Genomic DNA, 21771 nt, shown 5'->3' with positions numbered 1-21771 from the left:
TTTTGTCTCTTCTGGGATCTTATGCCATCTGTTACCTCATCTCGTTTTATCTGTTATATTTCCCCTCCTCTGCCTCTTCTCCATCTGCTCACAGCATGCTCAAATATATCTAAGCTATATTTTTTTTGTGTCATTTCACTCAATGGCTTCCCAATACCAACTAAAGACAGTTGATATTCCTTAACAGAACATTCAAACATTCATTTGATTCATCCTCAACCTGCCTCTTTGTCCAGCAAGGCCATTTCTCTCTAGGGTATACACTATGCTCTGGCAAACTCATCCACTGATTAGACTGTTTCTCTCAGTCTTTCCTTTTGGCCATGCTAGCCTTGGTGCTTAGAATGCTATTAAATCAATCTTGTTTTCATGCCTTCCATTTGTTGAAATTCTAGATGTCCTTCATGACCCAGCTTCTGAGTCACCTCTTCCAGGAAGCCTTCCCTGCTTTCCCTAGCAGACTAGTCACTTTCCACTGAAATCTTGTTGAATTTTGTCTACATTATTGCCTTCACCACTTTCTATTTTTTAACTGCTATTTTGTCCATGTCTTATCTAATCTACTCCATTATAAACTTTTGAAAACTTTGTCCTACCCATCTTTATGTCTTTAGGATCTAACACAATTCTTTGCATGTAGCATGTGCTCAATATATGCCTATTGATTTATAGAATAATTGATTCTTAGATTCATTAATAATGATCAATCTAAGTGTTTTTCAAAATCACACTTAACTCCATATGTGTCAGGGTAACCACTCTTGAGATTTATATAAACCAAATTCTCCCTTTTAAAATAAAAGGAAATAGGTTTTATTTTTCACTTAGTGTGTAACAGATACTGGACTAGGTTTCTTTCATAAATATTACACATGTGTTATTCCTTTTTTATCTCCATAAAAATTCTGTGTGCCAGCTTTTTGGGGGTTGTTGTTTAGATGAAAAAACAGAGGCTAAAAAAAGTTTTAAAGTATTACTTACTTCAGAGCTGGAAATTCAGTTCTGTCCTTGGAAGTCTCCTGGAAGAACAAGGTGTTTGGATGCACGTAATGGGGAGAGCAGAAAATTGGATAAAGGCATCCTGGGTCATTTTTGGTGCTGCTTTTACTCATTATGTGGCTTGGGAAAGTTCATGTTAGGCTTTTCCGTTCTTAAAACTGAGATTCATATACCACTGTATAAAATATGTGTCCCCTAACTTACCTCCCTCCAGGAGATTAATGAGATGATTTCCAAAGAACACTTTGATTTTTTATGATAAAAGAAATAGATAAGTTTGAAGCGAAGCATTTCCTCTTCTACTGAAGGTTTTAAAGAGGGTGCAAACAGCCTTTTAAAAATTATCAAAGTAAAAGCTAGAAGAAGAAACAGTCATGTACATTTAAAATCAAATCAACAATTAATGTAGAGCCCCTAATGGTCTTCTGATATGTGTATTGTGCATTATAATTTACCAAGCACTTTTACATATATTATCTCAGTTAGTTTTTTAACTACTCTATGTAATACCTAAGCTAAGTATTTTTATTACCATCTTTAAGATAAGAAAGCTAATACTCAGAAAGGCTAAGTGACTGACTTGTTTAGTGTTACTTGACTCACATGAAATAGTACAAGGCTAAACCCAGGTTTCCTAGACTACAAACCCAATTTCATAGGTCCTGCATCTCTGTAGTTCTGTTGATACGAAAGCATCCAAATTGGACCATCCACATTCTGTCCACCTTCAGGGCTGAATTTAAATTCTACTTTCATTATAAAGCCTTCCTATATCACTCTAACCTGAAGCCAGTTCTTTTGCTTCCATATGTTTTTTAATGGAGGTACTAAGGATTGAACCCAGGACCTCGTGCACGCTAAGCATGCGCTCTACCACTGAACTCTACCACAATTTTTTATTGTCCTTAAGTAGATCAAAACAAAGCTGTTGAAGTTCTTGTGAAAATTCACAGATCATCCCATCAGGTGGTTCCCTGGAAGCCACTATACTGAGGTAGGTTCCATATATTCTCTTCTTTCTTAAAATAGGCTTTGGAATTCTGTCCAGTTTACATTCTTCTTGATAGTTGCCACCAACCATTCCATCCTTGGGACCGAGTATCAGCACAAGGAGTACTTGAATAGTAGACATGGTCTGTTCATTTTGGATTTAACGCCTAGCACAAAATCTGGTACACAGTAGGTGCTTGATGCATACTTGCTAAACAAATGACTAGACTAATCAACGCTTATGGATGGGGTAGAAGATTCAGAAAGTTTGGTAGGAATACTGGGAATAAAGGTGGACACCTGATAACAGAAGGTCTGGGATGTGAAGCTGAAGAGTCTGAAATTTGCCCAGCTGGCAACAGAAGAGTTGCTGGAGCCAAGAAATGTTTTTTTCTGGATTTTCTACTGTAGGGCAGATTCCACTTTAGAATTCAGCCTACTTCTTGCTCGCCCCCCCCCCCCATTTTTCTTTCTTGTCTTTTCAACTCCACCGGGACCTCCTCCCTCCAGTGCTACTTTGCCAGAGACTTGCAATATGTAAGACAGGCAGAAAAACCCTGGTGAATTGAGGAAGCCTGTTAAAAGCACTGATTTCTATGATGTCTCAGTTTGTTAACTAAATTGTGGTTGTATCGCTTGGCCAGAGACAGCTGACAGACAGCTCTGCCGGAACAAGTAGCATCTCCTAAATGACACGTGCATTTGAGTTCCAGGCAGCAGGTATCATTATTGCCTGGGCCATCACAGTAAATACGGTGATTATATGCATCCCTTGGGATTTGGGGTTGACAGCATAGTTGGGCTGCGCTGGAGAGTCTTGGCTGGTGCATTGACATAAATGACAGCAAAGCAGATCTTTGGGCCCCTTAGGATGGAGGCGGAAGTTCATGAGATAAAGCAAGTTCCACAGGCCTGCTAAAATCTACCAGTTAGGACTGTAATTTCTCTACTTATAAGTCATATTTGACATCCCTCCTTCTGATATTTTTTCTGGCAACCCAGTGTCCAAAAGTCCAAGACGGCAGCTGCATGTTGCTAAGAATTTCAGCACTCAGCAGAAACAGTGGTAGTTATTAACTGGTCAGTCAAAGGCAGTTTCACCATGACCATAAAATAAACATTTCAAACCTCCAAACATACCCCAAACTCCAAGTAACAAGTCCTCCTTAGATGCCTGAGGGTTGGTTCTCTAGCTTCTCAGAAGGGTCAGGCTGTATTGGTAGAGTTGCATGGAGAGGATGTATTTGGACTTCTGCTATGTTAAAAAAGGGATAGTTCCCCATCTATACATATAGGCTATGAAGCAATTGCTGTTCCCTGGAAAGAAAATTTAGAGGTGACACTTCCTGTACCTTCTCGCCAATCCCTTATTTAGTTGATGGGATTAGATGAAGGGTCTGCCTAGGTCTTGTGAGACCTCTTCCTTCTCTTCTTCCTGTTCAGAGGGTTCTTCTCCCTGTGCTGGACGTACCCAGGCCCAGGTCAGCTTCATCTTTGCAGGGGCAGTAGGGGAGGGAACAGGACTAGAAATACGAGTAGGAAGCCCGATGTGTGGCCAGGTCCAAATCTCATCTCAGACCAATTCCCTCATTGAGCCTCACTAAGCAACGACGTTTGCTGGTCCTTTAGCCTATTTCTCAATTGGCTGATATTCAGAATAGAGAGGTCTATGATTTATTGCTCACTTAAACCTCAACATGGTAGAGTGGTAATGCTGTTTTTTTAGCTGTTGTATTACAATGAACACTTTTTTAATTTATTTGGCAAGTGTGTTTTATAACTTAAATATATATTTTTTTTCAATATCACGGTCTGCTCAAAACTAAATGGTAGTTCTAGAGCAGAGGCCTACCCTAAATTTTTCTTGATGCTTATAGCCATGCAGATATATGAACTCTCAGAACTAAAAGTATGTTTGCATAAAATTCACATGTACCTTTCTATACTGAATGGTCTGCTCTTATGCAACTTTCAGTGATGCACTTTATTATCATGATCTTTGCTATCCTTTGTTAATCCCATTGACTAAGTGTACATTTCCTGTTGGTGTGTCTCTAAGTCAAGGTGAAGGTAGCTACCATACTTCAGAGCTCAGAAGGAAGTCTATTTTGTTTAAATCAGAGCCCCTTATGAGGCTGCCTAACAGTGATAGATTTTGTTGTTGAGCTTCAGTCCATGAAAAGTGCATTAAAACCTTGAGCTGAGCCATCTCTCTGAAGCAGCAGTTGGGTCATTACAATTTGGCAGGCACTTTAGATGTGTGTGTGATTTTATGCTGGAGTCGCTTAATTCATCCCAGCCCTTCAAAGGGGAAAGGAACTAAGATTCCTTGGTTGTCGTCTGTTAATGTGTCAGCTGCCTGCATATATTGTTTTATCCTCCTAACAAGCTTGTGTGGTAGGTAATATTTTCCCAACGTTAAAGGTGAGAAATTTGAGGCTTAGGAAATCTAAACAATTTGGTCAAGAATACACAGTAAGGGATGGAGTTGAGATGCAAAGTCAGACCCGTCTTACTCGAAAGCATATGATTATTATAGTGTATGGGGAGTTAAAAAAGAAAGAACACTACAAGGGGAAGACTCATAATATAAGTGATTAAAATGGAATGGGGTATAAGAAAAAATGCACTTGCTCTTATTTTTCTTGAATCCTATGGCTCTTGATCTATCTTTTGTTGAGGTTCAGGGAAATCGCTAGTTATGCGGTGGCAAATGTGTTTCCCTTTCATCTTTACCCTACTCTGAACAAAGAGGGAGAGTCAGGGACAGAGGCAGAGGAAAACCTGGTGATAAACGGCAAACAACACTCAGACTTTGCCTCTGGTAGCCAACAGGGAGTGGTGGAGACCTCGTGCCTTTCTCCTCCAGTCCGCTCTGGCCTTTCCCTGTGTTTCAGAAATGTTATCCCAGTCTTTCTAAATCTCACCATTTTCAAAAGAACTTAGAAATCTAACCATTCAGGAGAGCCCTTCTGACTTTTAAATGTTGAAAACTAAGTCACGTTAGAAAAATTGCCATGCCTACCCCTCCTTTAAGAGACAAAATAATGTTCATCTGAGGGCCTGATCCAGCTGTAGGTTCTGTTTGTAACTTTCGTATTATTGTACAGTGCAGCTGATGAGTATCTATTGGAGAAAAATAATCAACAGGAAAAAAAAATCAAAACCAGCTTTCATTACTCTTCCAAGAGGTGTGACCCCTAGATTTAGTACCGTCTGTTTAACGTGTCCCTCTGGGGTACACACGTGACTCCCACTCCTTTCTGCCTTTCACCAGAGTGGAGGTGAAACCTGAGTGTCAAGGACACTTGGGTCTTAGATGTCCTGCACACTTGTTTCGGTGCATTCCCTGGATAATCTGGCTGGCTGGTGAGCGGACGGGCTGTGGCTCCCCAGGAGTCATCCTTGGACAGCTGAACCAGAAGCGCACCCTGCTGCCTACTAAGGAAGGGGTCTCTGCTTGCAGCTAGCTTTCTAAGGTGGTTGCCTCTAGGTGTTCTGCTGCAGGAAGCTTCTTGAAATCAGCACAAAGTAGAGGGGCAAGAAATCCATCTATGTTCGAGGGTTTGGGGAGCTGTTTTTCTCTATTCTTTCAGATGAAGCTTGGTAGATAACTTCAGCAGCACTCATTTAATTCCTTGTCTGTATCCCTATTACTCTCGTCCCTCTTTAAGTTTTACTCTCTTCTGACCCTACTCATTGCCTTAAAAGATTCAAAGGTATCACCGAGCATAGACGTGACTTGTTAGCAACAGTAAGATTACTGCTAGCTGATGAGATGCGGGCGCTCTCACGTGGCTTGATGGTGTCTTCCCTGATGGCCTCTGAGCCTCTGGACCGAGGTCAGGTAGAGGCATGGCACAGACCACCCCCTTCTAGACAGCCACTGCTCTTCTGCTGGAGAGGGGTGTCTGCCGCAGAAAGCAGGGCAGTTAGCCGCAGGGCACACTCAGGAAATAAAGGATTTTATTTATCTTTATTTTGAGTCAATGGTTTTCTAAATCCCCTACATGCAATTATGCCATCGTCAAGGAAACATTTGCCAGGGGGTCTGGGGAGGGCCCTTTGGGCAAGAGAGAAAATATTCTCTAAGATTTAGCATGTTTATGAACCTTAAACATGCTCTCTCTTTGTTTGTGTATGTTGAGCGCTGAGAGTCTATCTGAGCATTCAAAGGTTTCTGTCTCGGCAAAAATCACTGAAGTATTAGAGAGCGGACCAGCTGGTTGATATTTTAAAGTGCTTTGATGCCAAATATTTCCTGTTTTTCTCTTGCTCAGACTGAATTTCATTTTCATTCCAACTGTTTCATCCTTCTAAACTTCCCCCATTCCTCCTTACCTCCTCATCTGCATTACTTAAATATGTCCGATCTAAGCCCACTTTCCCCACCATTTGCCTGATCCTTCCCAAATAAGGCGGCACTATCTGTCCTGAAGGACACATAATAATTCCTCTGCCTCCAGTCACTTGGGCAGTTTGTCAAGGACTGACTGTGGATGTTGATTTGGAAATATTACATGGGAATGTTCCTTATTTCTTCTTTCTTAGTTGAGAAAACTGTGTTTGTTTTCATCTGTCATTGGCAACGATATTTAGTATAGTTTTTTTTCAGTGCCCCATAATTTTCCAATCACTGTCACAAGCATCACTTTCTTACCTTCACCATCACTCTGCAAGTTCAGTGATGCCATCCCTGTCTTATACACAAGGAAACTCTACCCCAAGGATTTGTGACTTGTCCCAGGATTTGCAGAGTGCACAAGTAGCACTTAGATCCATGTCTTCTGGTTCCATTACTGTTGAGGTGTAGAGGAGGAGGCAAGACCATGAAAATGAGTTTCTCTGGAATTCTGGCATCTTAGATAAGTCAAGGGTTACAATGGTGTCTAATAGGAATCAAATTGTTCAAAGAACTGGTAATGAGATGGCATAGTGTCCACCTCTAGGACTTCAGTTTGAATCTAGTCCAAATAAAAAACAGGGTGGATGGAGAACCTTGGTAATGGGTTACTAAACTTCTCGCCTCCAGGTCTACAGAGCAAGTTCTCCTTGGGGTGCATAGGCTTGTTGGCAATTATCCCAAATACTGTTTCAGTAGACTACTTGAAACAAACTAATGGCCACAGTCCCCTGAGACATTGTTGTGGTCCACATTTTCAAAAGAACTCTCCCAAAGCAAAATCATAGCAAAAATTTTAAAAGCGATAAATGACCCATGGACAAAGTTGTTGCACCCTGTACTCAAGTGTTGCTTGCTGAGAAGTACAAAGATGCTTTTCCCATGGTGTCAGGTGAACATTTTTTGAACCACCTATATAGAGAAAGACAGAAAATAGAAATGCTTCTTCTGCCTTCACAATGCTCACGATCTGACTGGGGAAAAGAATCGTTCCATTAGAAACACTAAAATAAATCAACAAACCATTGATTTTACTGTTGAATGGATGCTGGAGAGGTTGGGGGATAACTGGAAGATAGACCTAGTTCATCGAAGATGGCTCTAGGAGGGCATGCACACAGAACTGTACTTAGCTCTGTACACCCATGTGTAGTGACTGGGAAAGCTGGACTCTCTGACAGAGGGAAGTCTCTTCTCCGGATAGAAAGGGTACCTCATTCAGTGCTGGTCTGAGCCAGGCTGAGGAGATCTGTTCTGTCTTTGAGTCGTTACTGGATCAGTGATCCCTAATGATCAGCCAGTTCATTCCCTGGGGCATATATTGACTCTCCATCACGCAGGTATTTAATTTACTCTGGAATCCATAGTTTGTGCTGAGTTAGATCTGTGATAGAGTCCTGAGAAGCCTTCTATGGCAGGGAAGTCCCAAAGCTTTCACTGACTATCCAGGGATTATCCAAGGGCTGGATTAGAGCTTGACTACAGATGCATTTTGACGGGCACAGAAGGGCCTAGATTCTCCTGAGCCATCATCACTTTACTTTGAAAGCAAAGGAGGGGGCCAGAGAGACTAGCTTTGGGGCATGCTAAGTTTTAAGGTCTTATTCAAACACACGTGCACACACACATGCACACACATGTGGGCCTGCGTACACGTGCAACTCCACTTCCCTAGCAATGTGTTCCCTAGACTTCTGGATGAAATCACTTAGCATCTTTTTATCACCGGATAAACTTGTAGCACACCCATAAAGAAGAGGGAAGAAGGAATGTGCCCTTTAAATGCCACAGTGTAAATACTTCTTCTTACTGTGTATGGATTTATTATAAACTCCGTGGATAATCTGTGTGTCTAAAGCTCCCGCCATATCATAGAGGAGCGGCGGCTTCCTAGTTTCTCATGGGTATTTCCCCCTAATTGGCTGAAACTTACTTTACTTCACAATTTGGTAGGGATAGTAAATTCAAGTAAATGAAAATAAAATGTGTACTCTAATCTATCACAAGAGGATGCAGCTTTGAAATAATTCTCAATGCAGGTATGTTGGATGCCTTTCCAAAGGCATGAGTCAGCTCCCTGGGACATATTTTCAAGTCCCCCATTTGGATGACTTTTACTAATAGTACCCGGGGCCCAGGGAAATTCTTCTTCTTTTCATACTTCTGCTGGGACGCCCAGATTACTCTCCCCCACAGTGACTTGGACGCCAACACGGAGGCCAGAAGGCCTGCCTTCTTACATGCTGCAGCTGTTTTCATTTCCCTTTTTTTTTCCCCCCTCTCTTGCTTTTATTATGGTGGTTGGGGGTAGGTCAGAATCAACCTTTTGATTAGAAATGCTGATAGATTTCTAAGAGAGAATGTTACAGCGGTGACAGTTGACACAGAGGAGAACCATAAACTATCACCTGGAGGAAATAACCTACCTGCAACTACTATCTCCAGGACACACACACCCCACCGCCCTGAGAGCAGACAGGCACTGCTGATGTATTAGCGTCTGCTGGCCATTTTGTTTACGGTAACTAGGAAAGGAAAAACGAGCCCCTATTTCAGGATGTTCAGCCCAAGATGATGACACGGTAGATTCTCCTTGCAGGTAAACCAGGAGAGCTCTGTTAATCACCATTTATCACTCAAGGGACTCAAGTGTCTCGCATATGCCCTGGAGCCCCAAGACTGAGATATTCATTGCTTTGCAATGCTCTTCACTTCTCTCATTGCATCTAATGTAATAAACTCAAGTCCTGGCATCAGAGTGATGTCTGCTGGCTTTTAGAGTCCCAAGCCTTCAGCAAGTATAGGATTCACTCCACAGAACTAGATAAGTTTTCAGAAAGAAATGTCATATCATTATAATTTTAATAACTTTACAACTTCACTCCATCTCTTCCATTACCAGGCGATTCCTGGCTACCGTCATCTTTTGCCAGAAGCCTCTAATTTATTTCTCCGAATCCGCAGCTGCCCACCTTCAAACAGTTGTTATATTGAATTGATTTTAGTATCTAAACTACCCTTAATGGACCTGAGATAGATTAGTTCATGCCTAAATTGGATGAATTTGTATATATTTTGTCTTTTCTGATTAGAAATGTGCTCTGTCTGTCAGGTAACAGTTGACTGCGCCGGTACAGGCTCCTCCTCCGCATATTTGAGTTATTCTGACCATGGTAACAGAAACTCGCGGTCAAAAACTAAAGGAAAAAAAAAAATCATGGCTAGCTTTAAATTGCCTGAGATTTCATAACAAAGGTCAGCAAACTTTTTCTGTCAAGAAGCAGAAAGTAAATATTTTAGGCTTGTAGTCCACATGATCTCTGTTGCAACTGCTCGACACTGCTGTTGTAGGGCAAAAGCAGCCAAAGACAGTACATAAGTGCATGAGCACAGCTGTGTCCCAATAAAACTTTATTTACACAAACAGGCAAGGGCAAGACTTGGCCCCGAGTTTGCTGAACTCTGCTTCAGGCCATCCTGCCTCCTACGTGTGCAAGTCCATTATCCCAAGGCACCATAAGAACGCAATCATGTACATTGTGTTTTCTGATCGTCTCAATGTGCTTAATCTCTCCATTCTGAAATATGTATTCGAAATCTTTTTTTTTTTTTTATCAGCTAAAAAGGGTTATAGTGTGTAGCCTGAGAATTCATCCATGGGAACGACTGAGAATGCCTTACGTAGTAAACCAAGAATTCTTGGCTGAGGCTTATTATTCACACAGGTCCATTTACCTTGAAGCAATAATGCTAACTCGGTCTGTCACTTGAAAGATAGGTAAATAGTAAAGCACTTTGGAGACTCACTGAAGGTTTCCTTCCCACCACGGAAGAGGTCTTGATGGGTTCCTGGCTGTTTGCTGGTCTCCCTTCTATATGAGGGCCGCTGCTCCCCCTTGGGCTGGAGTCTCCAGTTCTCAGAGAGGGAGGCCCTCCTTTGAAACCTCTCAGTATTGATTATGCCTCTTGATGGGAACTGACTAGAAGTAACTCGTCTGCAGTGGAGGATCACGGGACTAAATCGGATTTGGGATTATCAGCTAACGTCATTGTGTCCCGGGGCGATGCACTGGGAGGCCTTCCTAGGGGTAGCAGCAAGCAGTGATAAGAGAAGGGGGCTACCGAGAACAGACAGGGAAAATAACGCAGGACGTGTGTTCTAGACCTGCCACTTTCTGGCTGTGTGAGCTTGCGTTGCCAAGTTTACATCTGTGGAAAGGCACTTGAACACAACACAGAGCAGGAGGGAGTCAGCTCATCCACACATGTTCATTGCTCACCCTGTGCTCTGAGGGCCAGAGCACAATTGTAGACCAAATGTGTAAAAATTCACACATGTGCACATCCAGGCATGCACTCGTGTACACGTCTGCATTGTATGTGGTGTGTGTCTGTGGTGTGTGTGTGCATACATAGCTCATAGAAGGAGTGTTGTGAGGAGTCAGTTGGACTATGTATAAGTGTTGTGGGACAGTTTCCATCATGCAATACATGCTTGATGGATGTCTGTTGTGTGAGTGAAGTTTTGCACTCCCTGCTACAGAGTTTCCAGCAGCGACACTATTCATACTATAGGCCAGATAGTTCTTTGTTGTGTATTGGCAGATACTGAGCATCGTTTCTGACCTGTACCTTCTAAATACCATTAGCACTCCAGCCCCAGTTGTGACAACCAAAAATGTCTCCAGGCATTGCCAAGTGTCCCTGGGCACAAAATCAACCCCAGCTGAAACCGATGTCCTAGTGGTACCAAGGCATTAATATAAGGAGGTGGTTCCCGACTTTAGCAAGTATCTGAATCACCTAGAGAGCTTGTGAAAATACAGATTTCTGGGCCCCACACCGGGGTTTCCGATCCAGAGTCTCGTTTTAGATCTAATAATTTGCATTTCTAACAAGTTCCCAAGGACCACACTTTGTAAGCAGGCAGGTCAGAGGTAAGAGATTCTGCAAGAATTTTTGGTGATTTAAAAGATGCTTCCTAATTTTGAGGATTATAACATTGTTAGTGTGAGCACAGGGTTTAAGTTCCCTTCATTAAGGCCGCTGGGTGGTTCCTCACAGCTGCGGTAGAGATTTGGGAGAGAAGCAAGGCGTTTATGGGAGATGCTCAGCCTGCACTGGGTTTCAGTCAGCACTGCCCTGCCAGCTGTCACCTGAATCCTGCCAGGAGACTGCTCCAGGCCTTGGCACAACACTGGGGCTCCTACGGAAATGAACTTTAATTTTTGCTCTGTAGTCAGACTTAACTACCAAGCGAGGCAGTGTGACATTGGGGTCTGTGGATACGAAGTGAATGTTCAGGGTGGATTTGAAGGACATGATGACCCAGGATGCTGATGTGACCTGTGCCTGTTAGAGCCCGGGCTCTGGCTTGCCTCTTACTTGCACCAGCTGTCTTGTCCTTCCTTGAGTCCCCTCTTCAGGTCAGAGTTCCTGTTGTCCTGAGCTGTCATCCAGGCTCTTTCTCTCTCTCCCTTGTTTTTACTTTGCTGGGAGTTAGAGATGGAGATGTCTGGAGCTATTTATCAGTCTTATCTCTTTGGGCCCTCTGTTAGTATTTCAGTCTGTGGATCTAATCAGCTTTAATTGATTGACCTCTTGCAACCAGACATCAGCAAAACAACAGAAGAAACCTAACTGCAGCCAGGGGGAACGGTGGGATGCAATTTTGCTGGGTGGGTGCAAAGGTCATGGAGACCTGTGCAGATTTAGGAAAATAGAATTGATTTCCAAGCCATTTAACATGAATTTTCTAGGGACAATCTGCACAGATTCTGGAGTCGATGATTGTGATTAACCGACAGGTATTTCAAGTACACAGAGCGTGTCGTGTAGGGTGTGTGCAAAACCTCAGACTCACCCATCATCTGTCACACGATTTCTCACCCGTTCTCCTCACTATCTTTACTATCATCACCATCTTCACCCCCGCCGTGAACATTATGTTGATAGCATCCTTAGTAGAGCACTTCATAATTTGCCAAGATGTTATTCACTTCTCTTAAGTACCATTGAACACAGGTATAATTATTATTGTTGCCTTTGTCTTATTCTCATTTTTCATACAAACAGTTGAGACCTGTTTACGATCACCTGAGCCACAAGATACGGGCCTTGACTGGGCTCAGCTCTTCTGTTTCTAAGTCTTAAAGTCTTCTGGTACCCAGAGCAGACATTTTCTTCTTGCCTCCCTGCCTTTCCTGCCATGCAGCCACACGTAAGCTCCTTAAGGAAAGGAGACGGGGTCAATGTCATGGGATGATAGTGAAAGTCCAAACCCACTCCCCGCTGCACAGCTTGGGGTCTTGTCACTTCGAGTGATTCCTGGTAGTGATTATTCTCTATCATCGGCTTCTGGAGGCAGAGACCTGATCTCTTACATCTCTTGAATCCCCTTAGAGCACATGGCTTTGCACACCGGAAGTGCACATTTACTGCTTATTGTCCCAGGTTCTAGAACAAAGAGACCGTCACACTGAAAGAACGGACTGATGATCTTCCCTGAAAGACAGTTGATTGTCATGAAGAGAACCTGTACGTGTTCTGCTCGATGCGGGGTCTTTTATCCTAACGAACTTCAATAAAATCCTCCCTCAGTCAGAAATTATCAGATGAATCAATCGTACCGCATCTTTTTGTATTTTACAGATTGCATATATAAAGGACAGTGAAACTATATGTTTTGCCTAAGATTTATTGCAAAAAATTCTGAATATACATGACCAATTCTCTGCTTTATCCCATACTGTTCAAATCCTGGGTAGCCTCCCATGGTATAAAAACTTATTAGCATTTATTAGCACAGTTTTTTTTCTATCACAACCACATATTCTAATTCATTACTCATTTATTCACTTGTCCATTAATTTAACAAGCATTTACTGAGCACCTGTTAGGATCCCTACATTTGAAATATGCAGGAGTAGTTTAAGCAGACAGGTTAGGCAGGTTATGCAGACATGAAGTATGTAATATGTAATGTATATGTCATCTTATGTGAATAACTCAGTTGCAGCATGTAATACATATGACAGAAACGTAACAAGGTGGAAAAATCCATGGGCTTCAAAGGCAGATAGACCTGTATTCTGATCTTAAATGTATCTCTTATTAGTTATGTGAATGCCCCATTCTCTGAATCGTCATCTTTTTAACCTATAAAACCTGGAGGGTAATCATGGGAATTTAAAAATTATTCTATTAAAAAATATTTACCGAGCACCTACTCTGTCATCCAGATAGTCTGAGTTATGCTGCAGTAGCAAAAGCTTCAAATATTTGGTGTCATAAAGCAGCCAAGCTTTGTTTCTCACATGTCCCACGCCCATCGCAGTTTGGCTTGATGTCATCCTCACTCAATGACCCAAACTGACAAAAAAGCTATGACCAGGAATTTGCAGGGTGCAGTGGTTCAGAGAAAATGGGAGAACTCTGGCAGGTCTCACGCCCACCATTGAAGGGTGGCTCAGGAGTGACACCCAATTTATTGGTCATCCCGGGTCTGTTGACCCTATATGCCACAAGGGGACCCAGGAGGTCTCTCTTACTATGAGCCCATAATGGAGGAGAACTACCAAAAAATGGTAAACTGTGGCACTGATCACTTTATTTACTCTAAACCAGACTTTGAAATGGGTATGGCAGTGTCTGGACCCAAGAGGGATCACCTGTTCTCTCTCCTTGGGTCATTGCCCAGCACTGAACTCACATTCCGGGGGAAGCCGAGGAGTTGAGAATTGAGAACTGCTTCCTTTGTGTTTCATCCTGGCATACGTTTGAGAGCCCCGGTTCTGTTTCTGTCAGCTGCAATTTTCTAAAATAGCAGATGGCGCATTTTGCCTTCCCCTGGGGCACTCTGGAATGAATGAAGAGATCACCTTCAGGGAAATCTTTATTCCTGAGGACTTTTCTTGTCCCTGTGCATTTCTGCTCCTGAAATCTGACCCTGGTGTTGGTAGCATCTCTTGGGTCACCTCCATAGCAATAACTGTAATGTGGCTGGCGGAAGATCAGAAAGCTGGAGCCAGATTAATTTGAGGAGCCAGGTGGGCTCATAAACAGTCATTATTGTTGAAGAATGACTTACTGGCTATTTAAAGACAGCTGTTTTCTGTACTGCTCAGTTTTTCCCTGAATGCACTTGAGGATTCTTTGGTAAAGTCTTCTGATTTACCACTTGTCTTTGTTTTTAATATCGAGGAAGAACATAGATTGAAGTGATTGCCTTGGTAGCAACTTTAGTGGTGATGGGTGTGGAGTTATTAAAATTTATAGTCATGCTGTTTTTGCAGCTACACTTTGCTTGTCTTGGAGAAGCTTATAAAAGGCATCAAGGAATGTGGAGAGAGAGCAACTACCAGATTGTGGCAGGAAATCAACTGGGCAAATGTTTCTTTGTGTTCTATTTGCTAAAATTTACATTTATTTGTACAATATTTCTTAATGACAGCATTGCCAAACCAACCAGTCCTTAGTCTGAGCCTCTACTTTCAACTATACTAGTTGAGGGGGAAGAAAGTGAAAAGATGCCTGCCATTTATTGAGATGCCAAAGTATGCGCAGCCACAGGTCAGGTGCCTCACACCTGTGTGTTCTCCTAAAATCCTCACCGCAATCTGCCTGTCTCCCTCCACGCATCCCTTTACAGAAGAAACACCAGAAGTTAAACAGCCTGTCCAAGGTCCTACAGCTTTAAGAGCCAGAGGTATTATCTGAACCATGCTATGCTAAAACCCATGTTTATCACATCAAGCCAATTAATTTCTCCAGTAATCACAGAGTGTTTTAAATGGTCAAATGATTGGATGGTTCCTTCTCCTGGTCTCATGCATCCCTTATATTTGTATATGTTATTATTTCATATCATTTCAGCCTTATAACAGCCCCCTGAAGTATGTAAAGCTAGTATCCTGTCCCCGTGATGTGTGATCAAGAAACGGGTTCAGAAAAGTTAAGCAACTTGCCCAAGGTTGGTCAAGGCTGACTCCAAAGCCAGTGCTCTTTATCTCTCACACCTTCTCTTCCCTGGACACATAAGCCAGCAGAGTTTATTTTCATGGCAGCTGAGCATGATGGATTCAAGCCTGGGCAACTCTATGGGTATTTTCCACAAGGCTTATAATGAATTGAGACAAAGCAGTTAGCCACAGATTATAATGCTACTGTGGTCCGTTGACAAATGACAAGGAGGTTGCAGTAATGAAATCTTATTACTGCGAGTAGAGAGACCACATCTGAGGTCTAACACAGCCACATTTACCACTGCGGGAAACACTGTGAAACATCTGGATAAGGGTCTCCACTGACACTGGCAGCGTGCTAGCAGGATTAAGAAGATCTCTCTGAAACACTGATTGCAATGGCAAATGTGTGGTGCCTAAGATAAGGACCGAATATTTATTCTGACAGAGATTAAATCTTTTCTTTTCCTGAATCGATTATGGATCTTGCAGAAAATCTGCCCAAGAATATATCTCGCTGATCAGCCTACTCAGTGAGCCAGAACTGTCCTTTGCTACTGCTGTTGCTGAAAAGCTGCAGAAGGCTGGTTTAAAGGTCTCCTCTCTCCCCGTAAGACCGTTCTCCATCTATGATTAATTAGTGACTCTGAGGTGAATTGAATCACCAGCAGTCCTTTCCACGCTTCCATGATTTATATAGTCGTTTCTCACTGAAGAACAGTCGTGCAATAAACAGCCCACGTTTGTGGGGTGGGTGGAGGAGTGATGGTGTCGGCAGCCGTGGTTCCTTCACTCCTCCAGTCCTTCCATTGTGCTAGAAGCGTTCAGATTCAGGTTACTAGAGCTCTGCGTGTTTAGGCATGAGGATGGTTAGGTGCCAACACACACGCACACACACACATCCTTAGAAGTGAATGCCAACTCTTTAAGTAAGAGTCATTTCTGAAGCCCGAGAGAATTAAGAAAAAAAGAATAAAATGGATCATAATATTATTAGTTATGAGCATGAGAGATGCAAAAGAACCCATCATCAGGTTCATTTATCCATGCATCGTGTTTTAATAGTAGGTACTTTGTTTAGTGCTGGAGATGTAGAGATAAAGAAAAAAAAAAAGCTGAGAACACAATGTCACAATAAACAGAGATTTAAGAAATCCTGTTTCTTAGAAACTTAAGGAAATGAGTATGTTGAGTCACCATCTGGGGAGGCACCTGAATCACTTTTCCCAGAGAAGAGAGTGGGAATTACAGACAAAATTTTACAGTGGGTACCATGCTACCAGGACACAAAGGAAGCAGTGATGTCCCCCCTATATCTCAGCATCCCTGCGTGCTGAAAGCAGCCTTTTGATCAGCCTATATTCCTACTTTTGAAGATTAAGTCTCCTGGGTAGTTATTCATTATTTTATTGGGCACAAGATGTGTTCACATCCTAAAGGAAAATTGGCACAGTGAGAAAAGCTTGTCTTTTGGAAAAATAAATGCAGTGTACCAAACTGTAGGGGAAGCGGTGCCTAAAATCTCACCAGAAGGCTTCATTTATTGACTTTAAGCATAGTGAGTATTTAATAACTATTGTATTTATACATTGACTGAATGAACCAAATTACGAAACTTGAGATGCAGCGAAATTTTTCCTACATCTTAGTTTATGTGGATTCTGGGCTTCCTTCCCCCATATCCTTCTCCCCCTGTCCTCTCCTCCTCTTCCACTTTCTCCTTCTTCTTGAATATAAGGAAATAGAGGATGACATTGACAATGTGAACAAATATTGTGACTCAGTCTCGTAGAACATAAGAATCACAGCAGAATTTTATTATTTTTGAAAGTCCAACCGACTATTTAGCCAGCAAGCCAGACAACTAGAGAAACGGAGAGAGATGTCTCTCTTCTCTCCTGGCCCATTCCTCCTGACACCTTGCATGCTGACACCTTTCAGAGAGGTTGCGAAAGACTGAATATGTCTGATCAACGCGGTTACTTTTCATTTTACGTCTCATTCTGAATACTAATCCCAACTCTGAGTCATAACCAACTATTGAAGGAGAAGAGTAAGGATTTTAACAGCATTATTGTTTATATTTCAGTGTTTCTGGGCACTTCCCAGGAGGTGGCTGACGTCACCACCACCACCATCACCGCAATCATCATTTTCTTTGCCATAATGGTGCTCTTCTGGAAGTCATTATGTTTTCCCTCCCAGAAGCCTTTTGAGGGCCACAGAGGTTCTCTTCTGCTGTGTAACATAAAGCTATGGCACCGAATATTATCACCCTCTTAGCATTAACTGTAGGAATAGGGCTGCCAGTGTGGGAAGGGTGGCGGCATCCGACTCAGAAAACTCCAGCTCTGTTTCACTGGCTTCAGATACCTTCTCCACGTGCTTTAGACCTACAGGAAGTATCACCGGACGTAAGTCTGTAATCCTAGCCTCTGTGGTTTTGGCTCCTAACCATTCTGTACACTCCTGCTTGGCCTTGACTGCTCCAAAATGTGCAAGCAGGCTTGTGGTTCCTCTTTCGTCTTAAATCTGAATCATGGCATGATCTACGTCCAGCGTCTTATTAGCCTCTCCTAGAGAACAGGCCTAATTCATCTCACAGAAATGAACCTTGCAGTGTCACTACTCACTTGTTAGGTAGTCCTGTGGTCCCAGCTTTGATATCTGTTGAGGGCAATCAAGTGATGTAACCTGTGCAGTGCGGCCTCCGGGAGCAATTTGGGTGGTTTTTGTACCATTGGTTTTTATGTTCGGGATGAAAGCCCATAGAGAAATGTAAGATGCTATTATTAACTCCAAGCTGACAGGTCTCCGTGGGTACCTGGAGACTCATTGTTAGTTGGAGGATCAACTTTAAAGGGAGAAAAGCTTGTGGTTGGTGATAACTATGCTTTTTGTACTTCTTATTATAGGAACAAGGGAAAATTGGAGTTGTCTTCAACATCGGCACAGTTGACATCTCCATCAAAGAGGAGCGAACCCCCGTAAATGATGGCAAATACCACGTGGTGCGATTCACCAGGAACGGCGGCAACGCCACACTTCAGGTGGACAACTGGCCAGTGAACGAGCATTATCCCACAGGTACCTGTTTTACTCTCAATGACCACACTCTGTTGCTCTCCCATTCTTAATTATAACTGATGATTTTCTCATGACTGTCACCTATCGTTAAACACACATTCATGTTTTTAGGATGAGAAGATAATGTTATTTCTTTAGGACTTGATCCAGTATAGGGAGCTTCTGGAGACTTACAAACTATGCACTGAATACTTTTTTTTTTTAATCCATCTGACGAGTTGATGCCTGACTGGTTCATATCAGAGAAAATAAGTATGGCTTTTCCAGGGCGCTGCGAATGACGAGCAGTGGAGGGGAGGGACACCGTCTCTAAAATAAGCTAGTGTTGGTAATCATGGAATAATCAATTTCAGATCTGGACTTCGTGGTGCCGTTTAGGCAGGCATGGTTGAACATGCAGATGGCCAGACAGGACAGAAAGATTGTGAAAGGAAGTTTACTGAACTTGAAATGGTGAGCATCAAGTCAGGGTCACAATGAGAGAAAAACTAAGGGTGGACATTTCATTCATTGGGTTGACTTTGCCAATTTTTTTCTCTCCCTTTTTTTTTTTCAGAGATTGGTTCTAGTAGGTATTTTAATGGCAGGCTTGCTGGTGTGGGAGGGAGAGGGGTTAATCATCTGTTTAAATTTTATAGTCAAGGAGCATTCGCCAACAAACTCCCAGAGCCAGATGGCCAAATCAAGGGCAATGGGAAGAAAGGTTGCCTTCTTTAAAAAAGATCATTCAAATAACTCCTTAGCTTTCCCTTTCATCTCTCACTTCTCCCAGGAAAGAGCTCTGCACCCTGATCATAAGAGTGCCGGGAACAGAAGGGAAAATACTTTGGCTAAAGGCTTTTGCTCCATAATTGCATTATCACCTGGTGGATGTAAGAGACTACCTCAGAATATTGAACTTTTCACTAGTGCAGGCATGATGCTGTGCCTAACTCTCTGTCTCCTACACTCCAAACTGCCCATGATTTTCCCACTCTTACCATCTCATTTCCTTTATAGTGAGGTGGGCACAGAGGTGAGCAAGGCTGAAGCACGTTTCCAGAAGTCTCAGAGCTGCTTAGCTGATGATCATCACACTTGTGAGAAACACATCAAGTAAATTTGCCTATTTGGCCCAAGAATTTTGAATTACTTGAAGGCATGCTTTCATGCCTACATCAGCATTCATTTTCTTCAAAAAACAGCCAGAAGTAACTGTGCTACTGGGTTTTTTCCCTCTATCAGCCAGAGTCTTCCTGAATCTTTTTTTAAGAATTATGGGAACATTCACAGACAGCATACAAGACCCCCAAGGCACTGATGCAAGAAGCCCCACCCACTCATATACCTACCATCTCAGTCTCTGGACCATATCCCGCTCAGCTTTTGCTGGGAGTCTCTTGTCATACTCTTTGCCCTTCTTAGATGAAGGCACAGAAATGGCCTTACGCGTTGATCTTTGAGCCTTTGAAGAATGCCGGAGGTGTTAGCAGCTACTGTGAATTCCCATCGCCACTGGACACTAATAGACCTGATGTTTAAATGCTTCTTGCTTAAAAACTCCAGGGGGTGAGGGGTGGGAGGACTCAAAATAGCCTGAGATCTTAAGAGCTGTTCATTTGTTCGTAGGAAAAATCAATCCCTCTCCGTGTGTATTACCATCGGCCCCGCTACCACCGCTGGAGGGTTTGTTGTGTTTCTGTTAGGAATTTCAAAGATCCTAAATTGACCACTTGCCCTGAGCCAATATAGGATCCACAAGTTTGCTGCCAGCCATGAGAAAGCTCTTTAATGGTCATTTAAGGCCACATGTATGTGAGAAAACCAGTGACCCTTGCTGTGTGCTTATCTCTTTGTATCTTTAGTTCCAAATTACGGGTTGCTTCCTGTGTTTTCAAAACAGAATAAACCTCTCTTTAACGTCATTGCTTCTCACTGAAAACTGTTATTGTTAGTAACTGTTGGTAACTGTTATTTAGTAATAATATGTGTTATTATTACAGGACATGATCCAGTGTAACAGTTACAAGCAGGGGCTTTGGAGTCAACTGGCTGGAGTTGGGATCTTGGTGCCATTAGCTGTAATTCTGAGGCACGCTAGATTAAGACCTTGAAATGCCCTAAAGACTGAAATATTTGGTGCCTCTCCCCACGTGTAGTGCAACATACAACAACTGTAAAATAAGTGTTAAGAATTTCTAACAGTTTCGATTTTTCTTCTCCAATGATCACTGCCGTGCTTTCAAACTATACCAGACTCTTTCTCCCCACATTCTCATTTGTTAGTCTCTCTGCTTTCTTGGTTCTCTAGGTCAGTGCTTATTCTTCTTGTTTGGTGATCCAGTTCCAAACCTTAGGCAAGATATTGAACCTCCGCAGTCTGTTTCCTAGTCTGTACAATGGGGTAATGATAGCACTTACTTTCCAGGCTGATGTGATTATGCATGTAAAATACCCAGCATGAGTGCTGGGCCAATTAAGTCAATACCCAAGGAATGTTAGCTTTGAGGATTACCGAACATTTGAGTAGCATTTTTTTAATATCACGTATTCCTTCGTACAGACCACTTCATTTTGACTAATAAATAGCCTAAAAATTGGGGAGGATAGATATATTTATTCTCCATTTCAAATTCAAAATGAGACCCAGGGAAATATGTCTTTTCAGAGGTCATGAGATAATAGTAAATGAGGGACAGAACTAGGACCAGATTCTGTTCCCAGCTGCACACAATTTCCAGTATTGCTCCTGCGGCAAATGGAGGGATATTCTGAAAAATGCATAGATAGAAATGAGCATCTTTCTTGTGTCATCTTAGATTTACTCGTTTTCTTAAAGTGTCATATTACAAAGATCAGTGCCAATAACCCCACAAAGGTGGTCATTGTGAGAGTGGAGTTGAAAAAAATCCTCTTTTAAAAAAGAAAAGATCCTTTAGTTATGCTAAAAGAGTCATTTGTAATGCGAACAAGCTGTCCTCCTGAGACAGAGACAACGGTGGCAATGTGCTTCCATGAAGCAATTGAGAGAATATTGAGTATTTAAAGGAGCTATCACTTTACTCCGTTGCCTAGGTTGGAAAACGGTATTGGGAAGTGCAGCATTCTCGCTGGACCATGCCTTCCTAGGAGTGGCCCACCTTTTCAGCTCTGGATTCTTTATTTTCTCTCCCATCTGCTTCCCATGCTACTGAAAGGATCCATTTAACTCAATTTAAAGCATCCTTGGAGCAATCTGGCAGTGTTTATTTAATTTATTTAAAACGTAAGAACAAAATCTAGGCATCGAAGAACATAGCCACCTGCTCGGGCAATCTTGACACAGTCTCTGTAAAAGGGATGTACCCAGGC

General features: G+C 42.4%; 1 protein-coding gene across 1 annotated transcript in view; it reads left to right on the top strand.

The window, feature by feature from the left end:
• Positions 1–21771, top strand: part of NRXN3 (neurexin 3) — a 1655134-nt gene that overhangs the window by 1465910 nt on the left and 167453 nt on the right. The window contains exon 17 of the mRNA XM_074365185.1: positions 18270–18441. Within this exon, the coding sequence (XP_074221286.1) occupies positions 18270–18441 (172 nt within the window). The remainder of the gene's footprint in view (positions 1–18269; positions 18442–21771) is intronic.

This window comes from Camelus bactrianus, chromosome 6, assembly GCF_048773025.1.
Source record: "Camelus bactrianus isolate YW-2024 breed Bactrian camel chromosome 6, ASM4877302v1, whole genome shotgun sequence".
Taxonomy (NCBI): Eukaryota; Metazoa; Chordata; class Mammalia; order Artiodactyla; family Camelidae; genus Camelus; species Camelus bactrianus.
Note: the sequence above shows the minus strand (reverse complement) of the source record. Positions and strands in the feature narration are given on the sequence as shown.